The sequence below is a fragment of the Gymnodraco acuticeps genome, unplaced genomic scaffold, assembly GCF_902827175.1.
Source record: "Gymnodraco acuticeps unplaced genomic scaffold, fGymAcu1.1, whole genome shotgun sequence".
In the NCBI taxonomy this organism is placed as follows: domain Eukaryota; kingdom Metazoa; phylum Chordata; class Actinopteri; order Perciformes; family Bathydraconidae; genus Gymnodraco; species Gymnodraco acuticeps.
The window spans coordinates 764,993-781,275 of record NW_022992187.1 but is presented as its reverse complement, the minus strand read 5'-3'; the positions used below and the strand labels follow the sequence as shown (position 1 = coordinate 781,275).

General features: G+C 38.3%; 2 protein-coding genes across 3 annotated transcripts; one reads left to right on the top strand and one right to left on the bottom strand.

Annotated features, from left to right (window-relative positions):
• The first annotated feature begins 1,273 nt into the window (after positions 1-1,273).
• LOC117539101 lies at positions 1,274-4,570 on the top strand. Of its 2 annotated transcripts, XM_034205132.1 has the most exons (3): positions 1,274-1,355; positions 2,027-2,990; positions 3,177-4,570. In XM_034205132.1, exons 2-3 carry the CDS (start codon positions 2,148-2,150, stop codon positions 3,507-3,509), a joined length of 1,176 nt encoding a protein of 391 aa, XP_034061023.1. In that variant the 5' UTR covers positions 1,274-1,355; positions 2,027-2,147; the 3' UTR covers positions 3,510-4,570. The 2 variants fall into 2 exon arrangements, with proteins under 2 accessions (XP_034061023.1, XP_034061022.1); XM_034205131.1 differs by lacking the exon at positions 1,274-1,355 and having other exon boundaries at positions 1,783-2,990.
• A 1,951-nt stretch (positions 4,571-6,521) lies between these two features.
• On the bottom strand, positions 6,522-9,599 carry LOC117539133. Its single transcript, XM_034205163.1, has 2 exons — positions 9,439-9,599; positions 6,522-8,291 (listed from the first exon to the last, which is right to left on the bottom strand). Exons 1-2 carry the CDS (start codon positions 9,511-9,513, stop codon positions 6,522-6,524), a joined length of 1,845 nt encoding a protein of 614 aa, XP_034061054.1. The 5' UTR covers positions 9,514-9,599.
• Between the last annotated feature and the right edge of the window lie 6,684 nt (positions 9,600-16,283).

Here is a 16,283-nt window from a genome sequence, read left to right as displayed (position 1 = left end):
GACTGGATGTGTCAGAACTTTCTCCAATTAAACAAAGATAAAACTGAGGTAATGGTTTTTGGAGCCAAGGCAGAACGTATAAAAGTTAGCGCTGAGCTTCAGTGTGCAATGTTCAAAACAACAGATAAAGCCAGAAATCTAGGTGTAGTCATGGACTCTGACCTGAGTTTCAACAGTCACATTAAAACAGTTACTAAATCAGCCTACTATCACCTAAAGAATATATCTAGGATTAAAAGACTAATGTCACAGCAGGATTTGGAAAAACTTGTCCATGCTTTTATCTTCAGTAGACTCGACTACTGCAATGGTGTCTTCACAGGTCTCACTAAAAAATCTATTAGGAAGCTGCAGCTAATTCAGAACGCTGCTGCTCGAGTCCTCACTAACACTAAGAAAGTGGATCACATCACTCCTGTTCTGAAGTCTTTACACTGGCTTCCTGTGTGTCAAAGAATATATTTCAAAATACTGCTGCTGGTTTATAAAGCACTGAATGGTTTAGGCCCAAAATACATTTCTGACCTCCTGCTAAATTATGAACCATCCAGATCTCTCAGGTCTTCAGGGACTGGTCAGCTTTCTGTCCCCAGAGTCAGAACTAAACATGGTAAAGCAGCGTTCAGTTATTATGCTCCAAATATCTGGAACAAACTCCCAGAAACCTGCAGGTCCGCTGCAACTCTTACTACTTTTAAATCCAGGCTGAAGACTTTTCTTTTTGTCGCTGCTTTTAATTGAACTATTCATATCTTAGACTGCACTGTAACTTTTATCCATGTACTTTTTTCTTTTAATGTTTAATTGACAGCACTGTAACTTTTATCCATGTATTTTTTCTTTTAATGTTTATTTTATTAGCTTTTCTTTTTAATGACTGATTTTAAATGCCATTTTCTTAATCTCTTTCATTTTTTGTAAAGCACTTTGAATTGCCTTGTGTTGAAAAGTGCTATATAAATAAACTTGCCTTGCCTTAAAAAAAATTATCCAACGAGTTACAGACCACTCTTTCGTACGGAAGAGGATTAGGGCCACATAAAAAATTTTTTTGTGAGGATTTGAAAAAAATATTATTATTTTTTGTTCTGAGAAAAAAGTCAGAATTCTGACTTTAATCTCAGAATTCTGACTTTAATCTCAGAATTCTGACTTTAATCTCAGAATTCTGACTTTTTTCTCAGAACAAAAAAAAAAAAATTATTTGGGAGAAAAAAGTCAGAAATACCGGTAACTGTCGAACCAGCTTCACTGCGATTTACACATTGCAGTAGGCAACAATGGAGGACGTGAGTGAATTTCTGCACGCCAGAGGGGTCCAAGAGGAAACCATATTGCAAATGGAAGAACAAAAGGTGAGTTATAAATATATAAGTGTGTTTTGGGCGTTCGTAAAAACAACGAAAAGGCGTTAGAATATGAAATGCAGACATTGATGAGCTAGCAGCAAGTGCATTAGCTTATGGCTCCCCCCATCTAATTCAGTAAATAATGGTTTAGTTCGTTGACACGCAAGTTTGTGCTTGTTGGAACAGTGGCGACTAACCAAGAGCAACAGCCTGGTGGTTTTCATGTTTCTGTAGAGAAGATTTCATTAAGTGTGTTTAACAAGGCAGCTAGCTGACAATCAGAAGGCTATTAACCATCAAAATGATCAACATCTCAAACATCATCTCGTCTAGAATGGAGTAAGACAGTTGTGGTTGTGGCCCACAACCACAACTGTCTTACTCCATTCTAGACTTGTTTCATAAAATGCGTATTTTTTTACAATATATATATATATATATATGCCTATATATACGCATTTTATGAAACAAGTTAGTGAGGTTAACAGTAAGAATGTTTAACACTTTCTGGCTTTAAATTAAAGGTAGGATTTGTGTTCCTGCATATAAAGTGTTCCTGATAAATAAGATCCGTACTCCGTAATGGACACTTTTACTGAGCATATACTGTGTAAAATAGGAAGAAGAGTCTTAACCTTACAATATTTAAACAATATATTTTCTTTTCTTTTTTGCAGATTAAAAGCAACGTTATTGTCTGATGTACAATTCAACTGCCATATTACAACCCCTCCTACGAATACCAAATTGTCCTCTTTATATTCTGCATTACATCAGTTTGCTGCGCTGCTCACAACAATGCCTGCAGAGCCAGATTTGGATGACTTAATTAAACTATACTTCAGACTTTCCCTAAGTAACAAAGAAATACTTGCTATTTTGGCACACACTAATCACATTGTAATTAGTGTCCGAACATTAAAGAGAATTTGTAAAAGACTTAACCTGTTCAGGAGGAAGAACCAGTCTGACTTGGAGGAAGTGCTAGCTTTTGTACAGCATGAGATCATGACTAATGGACAGATGCAGGGATACCGTTGGCTTCATCTCCGTGCAATTCAACAGGGCCTTGTTGTGTCACAAGATAGCATAAGACGCATCATCAAACTGGTTGATCCACAAGGTGTGGAATTAAGACGAGCCCACCGCTTGAGAAGACGTCAGTACAGATGCAGAGGGCCAAATGCACTTTGGCACATGGATGGTTATGATAAACTAAAGCCCTATGGCATTGCCATCAACGGCTGTATAGATGGTTTTAGCCGCTATGTGTTATGGATGGAAGCCTATATCACAAACAGTGATCCTAAAGTAGTTGCAAGTTACTTTATCAAAACAGTTTCAGGTATAGGTGGATGTCCAGAGAGGATTCGTGCAGACAGGGGCACGGAAAATGTTTCTGTTGAAGAAATGCAGATGTTTTTGCGAAGGAACCACCCAGACAGTTTTGCTGGGGAGAGAAGTTTCCTTTATGGAAGAAGCACAGCAAACCAGCGCATTGAAGGATGGTGGGGTATACTCCGCAAACAGAGTGCGCAGTTCTGGATGAACCTGTTCCAAACTCTCCAGGAAGATGGCCACTTCACAGGAGACTTTTTGGACAAAAGTCTTATCCAATTCTGTTACCTTAATCTTGTTCAGGTAAAATATTTTATTTATTTCTGAGATTAGTCATTAATAAAAGTAGTATGAGTAATAATAATATTATAATTCACTATGTTCGTGGACATTGCAGCAACCTCAGCCTCCATCTAGACAGGTAGAAGTTATGTCCGAAAGCTTCTTAAGACATGTCGTCTACATTTACTGTGCTTTTTTTCTATGCAGGATGAACTTGATGAAGTGGTCAACACCTGGAATTCCCACAAAATCAGACCAAGATCAACTGATGACACAGCATCTGGTCGGCCAGTGATTATGTACTCATTCCCAGAGTTGCACAGTGCTGAGGATAGACTCAAACCTATTGCCATGGAGGAGGTCAATTTGTGTATGTTAGAGTGTACTCCCAAAGGCCAGTTTCCGTGCGATGAAACTGTTTTTGAACTGTGTTGTCTACTCATGGCGGAAAACGGATGGGATGATCCAGCAGATCCATTTGCTGCAGCTGATCTATACATCCTGTTACGAGATGAAATACGACGACAAGTATTTGATTAATGGTACATGTAGCGTACATGTCATTATGCAAAACACAAAATACTGTTCAGGACAAAACTGACCTTAAAAAATAAGTAATTATTTAGTCAAAAATGTATCAATAAAAATCATAGTCAATGGTATTTCATGTATTCCTTAAATGTTTGTCTCTCAACACTATTTTCATTTTTCTTTACAGCTTTTCAACAGTTTTTTTTTTAATGGTAGCCTACTGTATGTATGGGCCAAATCTTTGTTACATGTTTCTACATTGTATACACAAATAATGTACCATGTGTTACACAATGGTAACAACTGATTGCTAATTTTCACTCAGTTGCCAGATTATTTCATGTGCGCTCTAAAAACAGTAAGGGACCAGTCATTAATATTGCCATGTAGTTTGCTGCAACTGAGACGGCCTTGCTTACACTGGGCAAACTTCCTCCTTTAAGAAAGGATAACAACGCCATTCGCTGACATAACAAACCTGCTAGTGCCATTTATTGGTGAATACAAACATCACTTTAGAATGACTTATTGATTGCCACATGCATACAATAATGAACATGTTAATTTTTCAGTATAACTCCATTGTTTTTACTAAAAATGTCTGATCACATTCTTGCAAAAGTGTAAGCACAAATTGAATGATTTAAGCAATAGATACATCGTTCACACCTTTTTGCATAACACATTAATTAAATGGATCAGATTGTCTTTATGCAGTAACACATTTTATTTATTTCAATTACTTATATTTCAAAATGTGGTTACATTTATGTATTCTCGGAACTCAATGAAACAATTTAGCCGTAATAACTTGAGGTGAACAGACTTTGGGAAGCTTGGTTGTGAGTTCATACTAATAGGAGCACATTTGATCCAATGCTGATACAATGAGTATGTCAGTGCAGTATTCATCATATGTTCTCAGTATTGATATACATCAGTCTTTTACCTGTATCACCATAACATTACAACCTAGTGTTGGCAAAAATAAACAATTAACTTTATTAAGACAATAAAGGATACCATTTCTAGACAATTAAATACACATTTGTAAAAAAGGCATCAAGAACTCAAAGCATAAACAGAATGGTAGTGTTCTTAATGAATTTTCAATTATTTTATCATTGTTTTTAATGCCACATGACTAATTAAATTCTCACATTAGTGTCAAATATGAATTACTATAAGATATTTTAGAGAAGTCTTGGAACAACTATTGTAAAGCTTATTTATTCAATCACTTTATACCCATAAGAATAGGAAACTTTATCAACATTCAATTGAAGGCCTGCATACAAATGTGGTGTAAGAAAATACATTTGATTCACAATGTAACCTTAACTTACATTTCAATGTTAAAAGTAACATTTAACAAAACATGAGAATTCCGCACAAGGATGACCGGAAAATTACAGCCCTTTTGCTTTGCTTTTTTTTTTAAATTATTGGTTGATCCACAAGATGTGAAATATAGAAACGGAACAAATATCTGCCTGTAATGTGCCAGTGCAATAACAATTATTAAAGTATCCAAAAATAAAAGATAGGTTTTGTTGCACACAACAATGCTTGCAAAACAGATGTTGAGACTTAATACAATTTACCTTCAGAATGTCTTTCAGTATCAAAGCAATACTTGCAATCTTAGTAAAAAGCAAACAATTGTAATCATAACTTCTCATAACTGAGATAACTGGTAGAAGACTAGTTCAGTCTGTTTATATGCACATCTGAGAGGTGTGTGTGTGTGTGTGTGTGTGTGTGTGTGTGTGTGTGTGTGTGTGTGTGTGTGTGTGTGTGTGTGTGTGTGTGTGTGTGTGTATAGGGAAAGTGTGTATGTGTATCTACTTGTTTAGAAGAACCAACCAGTCCACCACTTGAAACTTTAACAAGACATTTGGAATCAAGGCAATGTGACACCTGAGGAAACATTTGATCATACAACATTTTAAGCATTATTTTAAGATTATGTCTTAATTACTTTTTACACTAGTATAAAATATGTTCTAAATAAACAAGATGTGAAATATAGAAACGGAACAAATATCTTAAAAATAATGCTTAAAATGTTGTATGATCAAATGTTTCCTCAGGTGTCACATTGCCTTGATTCCAAATGTCTTGTTAAAGTTTCAAGTGGTGGACTGGTTGGTTCTTCTAAACAAGTAGACACACACACACACACACCTCTCAGATGTGCATATAAACAGACTGAACTAGTCTTCTACCAGTTATCTCAGTTATGAGAAGTTATGATTACAATTGTTTGCTTTTTACTAAGATTGCAAGTATTGCTTTGATACTGAAAGACATTCTGAAGGTAAATTGTATTAAGTCTCAACATCTGTTTTGCAGGCATTGTTGTGTGCAACAAAACCTATCTTTTATTTTTGGATACTTTAATAATTGTTATTGCACTGGCACACGTCTTAATTACTTTTTACACTAGTATAAAATATGTTCTAAATAAACAAGTATGCTTTGAACAAGGCACTTGCTTTGCAACTTTATATTCCAGTCAATGGTCAGATAAGGGGTTAGTTACACATTCATGCTTTTACACAAGTTATTCACCTGGGTAAGTGGCATATCATTTTACAATTTACACAAAAAGTAAGAGGGAGCAAACAGTACATTGTATTTTACAACTGTCTGTTTCCATATAAGAACAATGAAGCATGCCACTGTTCTTGTTTGAATCCTTAAACATCTTAGCAGTATTAAAAGGTCTTGAATTACATGAACAAATTACATTTCTGTCAAGTCAGGTTTGTGTTCTGCAACTGGAGAATAATAGTCAATATGCAAGTTTGTTGTAGTTTGTGAACACACCACCAAGTTTGTGTAGTGAAAGATGGGCTCCCTTCTGGCCAGCTGGACTTCTCTATAACTATTAAAGGTCCTGGTGAAGTGCTTCCCAAATATACAGTATAGCACACCATTACTTGCAATTCTGCACAACTACTTCGAACATGAAAAACTCTTAACAGTTTGGATTGGTTTGGTTATTGTTGTTGGAGTCTAAACAATGTCCATAACCCACACATTGCTCTCAAGAACTGCATTGAATTCTGAACGGAAATCTGGGAAGTTCTCATAGCTGTCAGCTATGTGCAGAATATTCCCACATGTGTGTGCAATCGGTCTTCTTGTGAACTCTGTCATTTTCTCAAATCCCACGTAGATGCTGTCTGTCACAATGAGATCAGATCCTGTGCAGAACCGTAGAAACTTCTGAAGTTTACTCTCATCTAGCTCTCTGATGAATCTTTTCAGATGATTTGCTACCTCTTTTTGGTTTGTAGTCAAATCAACATCAAATTTCAGTAGTTTGCAGACTTTTTTTGTGGTGGGTTGCAGGTCAGACAACAACTTAGTCAGTGCCTCTGGACTGAGGTTGAGATGTTGATGGTTAATCTCCCTCCAGCAGTCAATAACGAACATTGGTTTTTGGACCATCTCTTTGTGGGCAATTTCTTCAATTATTTTAGGAAGATTCTCTGCGCTGACTTTCCTTCTACAGCCATAGCTGTCGAGAACCTCCAAAAGGTCATCAGTGTCAACTGCAGTGAAATCAGTCAGCGCTTGCATCAAAACTTCACGTTCTTGGCTGCTCACAAATTGCATAAAATATGCTTTGAGGTCACTGTACACATTATCAAACAGCACCTGTTCAAGGAAAGGCAGTGAAAGTTTGTTTGGGAAATATTCACAATCTTGGTAACCTTTCAAAAGGATTCTTCCAATTGCCTTCCATGTTTCAGCAGGAAAATCATGGCGAATGTAGGGGACTTTAACTGTTGTCCCAAGTGTGCATCTCTCATAGAATTCTTGCCAGAAGCAGCTGAGAACATCCCTCAGTACCCCAGAACCACTGCCTGCTTCTTCCTTGTTATCTGGGAGAATGCGCCTCACATTCAATGATTTGTTTAAAATCTCTGCATCAGAAAAGGCAGTAATCATGTCAGCTAGGGTGTTTGCATGATGTACAGTGATTGTTAGTTGTTTCTCTGCCTCAAGTGGACTGGCGGGGACAGGAACATTCTCAAATATGAGTGTGTCTTCTTCATCTTCCTCGATGCCGAAATGAGGACCAAAGGTGATTTCAGGATCACTAGAAATGTTTAGTGATCGCTGTATGTCGTCCAAAACAATAATGACATCTGTGTAGTCGTCATTTTCACCCGAGACAAGATTAAACTCAGAAGTCTCTTCAACTGTGTCGCTGTCAGCGTTTGCAGAAGGTTTTCGCTTTGTGGCAATGTAAAATCGCAACATTGTCATTTGCACAGTTTCGTACATTGTGCTAATTGAAGGGCATGTTTCAGCTGTAAGGCAGTTTTGTTTAAAATCCCACACCTCAAAGTCGAACTCTGATTCAGGTCCTTTAGGTGATATTCCATCAGGAAAAAATAGTGTCTTTCCTGTTTCAAGGATTTCATTCAAACCAGCATTAGTTGATAGTTTAATTTTTCTAGTGCCACCTCCTTGTTTTGCCCTTACTTGTTTGGTTGTGTTAGTGTCATTGTGAATCCAGCCTATTTCAATATTTCTTGTGGCTTTCAGCTTCTTTGTCTGTGTTTTTCTTGTTTCTGTACCTGATGCGTTTCCTTGAGAACTTTCCGATCTCACTGTCATTTTTTCCCTCAGTCTTTCATAAAGGCCTTTTTTTCGCTTTGATGTGGGCCTTTTACTTCTACAATGATTAAAGATGGCTATTCGGTCTCCGTAGGAGGGGATGTATTTTTGAAGAGTGGCATCATCCATAAGACCAATGACGTCGCTGTCAATCTGCAAAGAAGAAAGAAAAGAAAACACAATGAAGTTTGTGCACATTGTATAACTATTGTCAACCCTTGTACATCGTTATATATAGATATATACTATTTTGCCATTTCGCAGACCAAATCAGTCCTGTTCATAATACAAAACATTCATTAATTTTCAGAATATTAACCCTTAAAAAGCCAGTTTTTGCCATGATGGTACTGTTGTCACTTTATTAGAAAAAAACAGAAACTACTAATTTCCCTGGTTACCCTAAAGTTTATAACCTTCACATAAGTATAACCCTTAAAAGTGTTTTTAAAGTGGATTATTACAGCCGGAGACTCGCAACGGCGGTGGACTTTCACAGCACCGCTGCACCGGACCTGCCGGAGCCACCAGAGCCTCGCAACGGCGGGTGTTTGCGGCGGCGGATGCGGTACCGGCGCTGTGAAAGTCCACGGCCCACCTATGCCAGAGCCAGCGGCCCACCAACGGCAGCTTTCAGTAACGTTAACGTTAGAGACTGACATGATACGCAGCGATACTAGATACAATTACCAACACTGTCCTGCTGTTTTAATCTCCTTCAGACAGTACAGCAGGATTCATATTCATATGCTGATAATTCTGTGATTGTGGGATACAAGGACAATGGCCCAAACCCCTGTGGTAACAATGCTACAGTACCGAGAGGGGTTTTACTGGGCGAATTTTGGGAATATAATTAGCAACTGCCTCCTTGCGTTGTACTTTGACCACTGATCTCTAAACTGTTACAGGCAAAAATAATTTGAAGTAATGATGGCAAACAAAAAGAAGTTTGGGCGATATGTATTTCCCATGGTTTTTCCCCGCCAGGCTGGTGAGCGGTAGCTGTCAGGCTCTCAGCTAGCTGCTAGCTGCCTTGTTAAACACACTTAATGAAATCTTCTCTACAGAAACATGAAAACCACCAGGCTGTTGCTCTTGGTTAGTCGCCACTGTTCCAACAAGAACAAACTTGCGTGTCAACGAACTAAACCATTATTTACTGAATTAGATGGGGGGGAGCCATAGCATATAAGCTAATGCACTTGCTGCTAGCTCATCAATGTCTGCATTTCATATTCTAACGCCTTTTCGTTGTTTTTACGAACGCCCAAAACACACTTATATATTTATAACTCACCTTTTGTTCTTCCATTTGCAATATGGTTTCCTCTTGGACCCCTCTGGCGCGCAGAAATTCACTCACGTCCTCCATTGTTGCCTACTGCAATGTGTAAATCGCAGTGAAGCTGGTTCGACAGTTACCGGTATTTCTGACTTTTTTCTCCCAAATAATTTTTTTTTTTTTGTTCTGAGAAAAAAGTCAGAATTCTGAGATTAAAGTCAGAATTCTGACTTTAATCTCAGAATTCTGACTTTAATCTCAGAATTCTGACTTTTTTTCTCCCAAAAAAAAAACATTTTTTTTTTCTGAGAAAAAAGTCAGAATTCTGAGATTAAAGTCAGAATTCTGAGATTAAAGTCAGAATTCTGACTTTTTTCTCAGAACAAAAAATAATAATATTTTTTTCAAATCCTCACAAAAAATTTTTTTATGTGGCCCTAATCCTCTTCCGTACTTTCGCCATGTAAGTCAATGGGAAAAAGTGTTTCCGGGCCTGGCAACCAAACGGAAGTGTAGTACCGCCGTTTGGCCAGCATGAATATTTTCATCTGAGTCCGGCGCACTTCCTGGGGGCTTGGTGCAGCCTCGCAGTTGTTGTTGATTTTGGAATATTTCCTGGACATTTGTACTTCTACAAGTAAGTAGGCTATACGTAGTTAAATGGTTTATGTTTGTGTCTGTTTAAATCGTGTTTATTGTTGTTGCATCTGACTATAAATGCAAGGTTTTCCACCACAGCATACTGTATTTAAACATTATTGAGAGTATTTTGGGTAGTTGTTATAACACATGAATAAAAACAAATTATAATACAAAAATATAATATCATTATAAAGAGTTAAACACAACTGTATTGATCCCTGGGCGAAATTCACAAGATAAAGTATAGTTAAAAAACCAATATGTATACAAATATAAATACAAAATAATAATAATATAATAATCTTGATATAGGAAATAAGATCTTACTTTATTGTGAAATGCAAGTTTACTGAACAGTTTTTTAACGACTTTCACAAGATGTTAAACTACTGAATGGCTCTGTACTGTACCTACAAGTATTAATTAACTTGAAAACATTAATATGTAGTTGTTACCTTCCACTCCACAAACTGCAGCGACTAAAAACCAGGCCTTGTCCTTTCTGATGTTGTCCTTGTAAAAAGCATTGGTTACATCATATCAAATTGTGTGTTTCTCCAATTCCATTATGAACACCTCGTCGTCCATTGTGCGTTTCGTAGTGGAGGTGTTGTGGGGTCTGCTAAATTAGTATATGTGGTGGATGGGCCTATCCCGGATGCTCACCTTTCCACTTCCTGCGAGGGGGGGGCTGCCTGCCCGACTTTACCTTACGGCTGCGCCGCGGCAAAAATAGGATTCATCCTAATTTTAGAGAAGCGCTGCGCCGAGCCGCTTCTGGGACGCGTCTGAGCCGTAACATGGCGCGTGTGGTGTAATAGCACCCATTGACTAGAGTGGCCGCGATCCTTACGACCGCCGCGGCGCGGCCGTAACGCGACGCAGACGCGACGCAGACGCTCCTGGTGTGTTTTGGGGGTAACGTCTCATCACGTGGTATATGTCTCGTCTGACAGGGGTGCAGTTCTCACGGAGAGCACCAGAACACTGCTCCGGCACTTCCAAAAATTGCGGTAGCCTACCCATAAGAAGCCTGCGTGTCTGTGTCTTTAGTTGTAAGGCCAGTGGCAATCTGCTCATCTATCATACTGATCATACAGTCAATAACTTTATTGTTATTAGCATCTGGTTAGCTAGCTATGCTAACGAATATAAGAAGCTTTTTCTCCAACCAGTGAGGTAAAGGCACATCTTTATGATCATTATTATAAAAAAATAAGATAATAAAGTAAACGGGTATAAAATACTATATGACAGTAAAAAAAAGTTGTTATTAATAAACAAGAATACAGTTTAAAAGGAGTGATTTGTAAAATGTCCATAAAGAAAAAGTAAATCTGTTTATAGTTCTGTTTCATATGGATGTTGAGAGATGTATCCATAGATCTCTTAATGTTGCTCTCAAAGTGCACCAGATTGATGCTTTTAACTTCAACATTTAAAAAAAAATCTTCCCGTGGGATCATACCCCCGGACCCCCCGAGAGGAGGTTAGGTCCCCCCCCCCCACTTAAATCATGTCCACATGGATAGGAAACTCAATACATTTGCACACATCTTGTGTCCATATCTTTCTATTTAGGTGGTCATGCCACACCGTGCACGTGCATGCATGCGTGAGTCATGGCAAGATATCTGGATTAAGAGGTTGCTTTTTCTTTGCACAGCATGAAAGAAAGGCCAAATGAATGGGCTGTGATTTTAGTATTTTTAAGCAGAGGTCAATAATGTGTACGGCCCTCGGAGGATGTTGAACAAATTGAAATGGCCCTTGAGAGGAAAAAGGTTCCCCACCCCTGTTTTAATGGAATGTATATCAGTGTATTCAAGTCAATACTTCATTCATTTAAACCAATATATTTCTTGATTCTTTGTACAGTATGAAAAAAGAGTCTTTGTACCTGTGCTAAAGTTCACTGCTGTGAGGAGTCCAGTTCTGTCTCTCACTCTCTGGTCCAGCCTGTCTGCATCACCTGGACACCTTAAACAAACAGATATATATGTAAAGTACCATGTGTACAAACAATATAACTGATTCTCTTCTGTTGAACATGTTGGATTGTGTATTGTCCGAGTCAGGGTCCTTTTTATTTTACTGTAACTTTGGAAGTTGTGTTACCAATGCTTACTGTTTATTTGATACCCATTTGGTGCAATTAATAAAAACAACAAGGTTTGGGTTTGTTCTTCAGATGACTGTGACGTTAACGTGTAAGCTCAATAATGAACTCCAGCTCAACCAAACATATGGTAATATCTAAGTAATCATCTTGAAATATGACATTAATAATTGTAATATACACACATCTTATTGTGAGGTTGATTTCACATACACTACTTCGAAGTTAACTTGTCTACATACTTGAGCATAGCCAATTTAAATGTACCTTAGATGCATACAGTTCCTACCTACATAATAAAATATCTCTAAGTTACAAGGATAACCTTATTTTATCAACCTCAAACAGAAGCCGTTTGTTCAACAGTAGTATCCCACTTAACAGTCTATGATTTTAACTTGTAGGCTACGATTAGCATCGTTAGCACCGATGTAGCTACCACTCGCTTACACATTAAACCAAGCCTTAACATGCATTACGTAGCCGATTAAAATCATTAACACATAAATAAGTACTCGATTTTCACTTACCGCAAAACCGCATTCATGCACCGTCTGTTTTAACCGCAGAGCGAGTCACAATAGTCCGATATATAAGCATGAAGAACAAACAACCACGGCCGGCTTCAAGTTGTGTTTCCTGGATGAGCTGAGCAGGCAGAGTCCCTGTAGCTTCACGGAGCAGGTAGCAGAGAGACAAGAAGCTAGCAGCAGCAGTCACTTGACAGAGCCGTCACTCAATGTGACCACGCCCTAATTTATGCAAAAACCTTAAGACCTAATATAAATAAAAGGGTCGTGTTAGAAAACAATTCACTCACAGATCCATAATCATAAAGGTGGAATCTAACTATATCGATAATAAAAATGTATGGAGCCAGGGGTAGAAACATGTTTTTTTGTGCTGTAAAGTTGGGCATTTTAACATGGGGGTCTATGGAAATTGCTCCTTTCTGCAGCCATCGCCTATCGGCCAATATATGAACTGCAGTGTGTGGCACTTCCGTATTGGCGTCCCGGTGTCAGTACCAGATATGTTCGGGCTACCAGATATGTTCGGGTGTATTTCCGTCGCATCCGTCATCCGTCATATCCGTCTACTCACCTCCCTCTGCTCCCAGCGCTCTGCTGCCACACACCGGCCGTCTGCGGAACTGCAGCCGGAGGAACTCGGTACAGCTTGTTATGTGTGAACGATCTAGATCCCTCCGCTTCCCCATAATGACCGCGAAATTAACGTTGAAGTTCAAATTCTCAATAAACACTTGAATGCTGTGCTGTCTTTCTATTTACTTGAATGTGTGAATTCATTCAGTTGGGTAGGTAAGCTTGGGATGGATATATTAATATATTAATTATTATATACATACAAAAAACTAGAGACTCTTTCCAATGAAAGTAGCTTACCGCAATAGCTCCAAGATTGCTATATCTAGTTTGTAGGTCACCAAGTTGGCATCATTGACAGTTCGTCTCTTAAAGCCTCTAAAGCTCTGCAACAAAAAAGGATCATTATGAATGTAAATACTATAGTACATGGTAATGCAGCAGGGCAGAGTGCGATGAGGCAGGCAGGCAGAACCAGATTTATTTCTAAATATTTGTCGATCAATATTAGGCTCCACTAATATAAGGCTACTAGTATTATAATATTACTGCAATAATATTCCAGTGGTGGCTGCTTAAGGTTGTTTCTGGCTCGTTTGATCCAAACATTGTCCAAAGCTCAAAATGTATTGTAATAGATGTAATAATTCTCAAAATGTACAATATGTTTTGATCCAACACAATATTCTGATTCAATCCATATATGTTAGGGGTTTTTTTAAACAACATTTTCACCACAATAAATAGACTGCCTTCTCTCCAGCTCACCGCACACAAAGGGGGGGGGGGGGGGGGGGGCATCTGTATTAACGGGTCAGTCTATAAGCACTCTAACAGCACCATAAATTACATTTAAACAACCACAAAAAAACAATTATTGTTTCCGATATTGATTTAACGAGATGCTGTTATAACATGGAAACGGCTTGTTTAAAAAAATAAGCTTCAAACAAGTTTTATGAAGCACACTGGGTACAACCCTGTAATACATGTGTTCCGTGTGTATATAGTCTTACGCAAGAAACACATAGTATGAACAGACTGCAACAAAACCAGTCTTACAAAACAGACTTCTGCTAAACTGGTGCAGAAGCAAAGCATCTGCCTTAGATGAAGTTCACACAGAACTGTGGAAAAGGGAGAACATCTGTACTTGCTTTCAACGACATGATCAGGCTTATATATTATAAAAGTGTTGGCTAAAGTAACGCAGAATATATATATTTTTTTAATTGTAAATAATTAGAAACATTATTTATGTGCACAAGTACACACACATAACAAGCTGTACCGAGTTCCTCCGGCTGCAGTTCCGCAGACGGCCAGTGTGTGGCAGCAGAGCGCTGGGAGCAGAGGGAGGTGAGTAGACGGATATGACGGATGACGGATGCAACGGAAATACACCCGAACATATCTGGTAGCCCGAACATATCTGGTACTGACACCGGCTCTTCCCCAGAGTTTGCCGCTTGGTCTGGATGCAGACCGCAGGCAGGGGGCGGTTCCTATTAGGGGAGGATCCTATAGGGGGCGTTTCCTAAAGGGTTATGAGCCACGTGTTTACTTGAGAGTTCCTAGTCACGTCTGTTCTGTATGTTAATAATAATAATGTATTTGTTGTCGAGAAGGTAATGGCGTAGCTCGTTTTAATCATACTTATGTTTAAGTCCTGCATCCTCCACAACTGCACAGTGCTGCATATGTTTTCCTATAAACAGACCAATGCTTCAGTTATGGAACGCTGCAGGGAAAAGGAGTTACACTTTCCTAACCAGCTCTCTCCTTCCGCTGTCATCGGACACAATGGGCTGATGTCTTTATACTTGAGTAATTTGTGCATACAAATATTGTGTTTCTAGGCTTTACATGTTATACAAAATAAACTTTTATACTTCTCTCATATATTTGTCCTTTTTTCAACAGTGCTAACTGCTCTTTGTACAGCCCAGGATGCTGATGAAAATATGGTCTGATTCTATGACACTGTTGAAAATTAAATAACCTTGTATTTTAATGTTTCAGATAGCAATGATTTTTAATAGCAATCATTGATGTAAGATTCAGAAAACTGTCTTGCCTGCCACATTTTGAAGGGACACATCATCCGCCTAGACAAGTACACAAAAACAGATACAGGTCAAGCTGTTCACTTAAACATTTGTACCGTGCAGATATGTAACTGTGCTAAAGGACAGACTATTACTACTTTAACACAGAATAACAGACAACAGGAGTCAAAGAATAGGCAAACATGTTGCACTGTCATACACGGGAGCGTACCTACAGTCAGCCCTATGTTCCCTCAAAACTATCTTTACCCCTAGCCCCAAGCCTAACCCTAATTAACCCCATAAAGGACACTGATCTGTGTCTCTTGTTTTAACACATTGGAGGCCAGTCTAAGTGAGTGATTGTAATATGCGTGTATGTGTTTTAGTCCTACACCATGGGTTCTAAAATCTTCCTTAAAACACTTCCTATTCAGAGCAAACTCTGGTCCTTCTGTATAACTGTATAGCCGATTCTAAAAACGCCTTCTAAATCCTACATACGTTTTCAGAACAAGAGCATGGAGACACTTGAATCCTACTACTGCTGAATCCCACATCAACTGCTTCATTTATGAGCATCAATAAGTTCCTATAACAATAACTATAGTGTTATAAGCTGATTATAATACATTATAAGTATGATGTATAGCCAGTATTACCGCTTCATTTATTATGCTCTAATTCTTCCTTTGAATACGATGAAGGTTTAAGGGGAATTTGTGTTATGCAATTATCTTATGTGTGTTGATGTAACTTCCTTTCCATATATGCGTTGATGAAAAACACAGCTTTTCTCTCCTCATAAACAATATGTATGTATTAAAGCCATGTGGTGTACGGTACAGTATTTTCCCTTATTTATAGGCTCAACGTATCCAAAGCCAAGTTATTCATCTTACCCCTAGTCTATTTGGTCTGGAAAGAGGCATACAATTGAAAAAG

Coding starts and splice junctions, on each gene's coding strand:
- LOC117539101 (XM_034205131.1), top strand. CDS start 1,932: ATGGACACTTTTACTGAGCATATACTGTGTAAAATAGGAAGAAGAGTC. Junction 2,991..3,176: donor GTTACCTTAATCTTGTTCAG/GTAAAATATTTT, acceptor TTTTCTATGCAG/GATGAACTTGATGAAGTGGT.
- LOC117539133 (XM_034205163.1), bottom strand. CDS start 9,513: ATGGAGGACGTGAGTGAATTTCTGCGCGCCAGAGGGGTCCAAGAGGAA. Junction 8,292..9,438: donor TGCAAATGGAAGAACAAAAG/GTGAGTTATAAA, acceptor TCTTCTTTGCAG/ATTGACAGCGACGTCATTGG.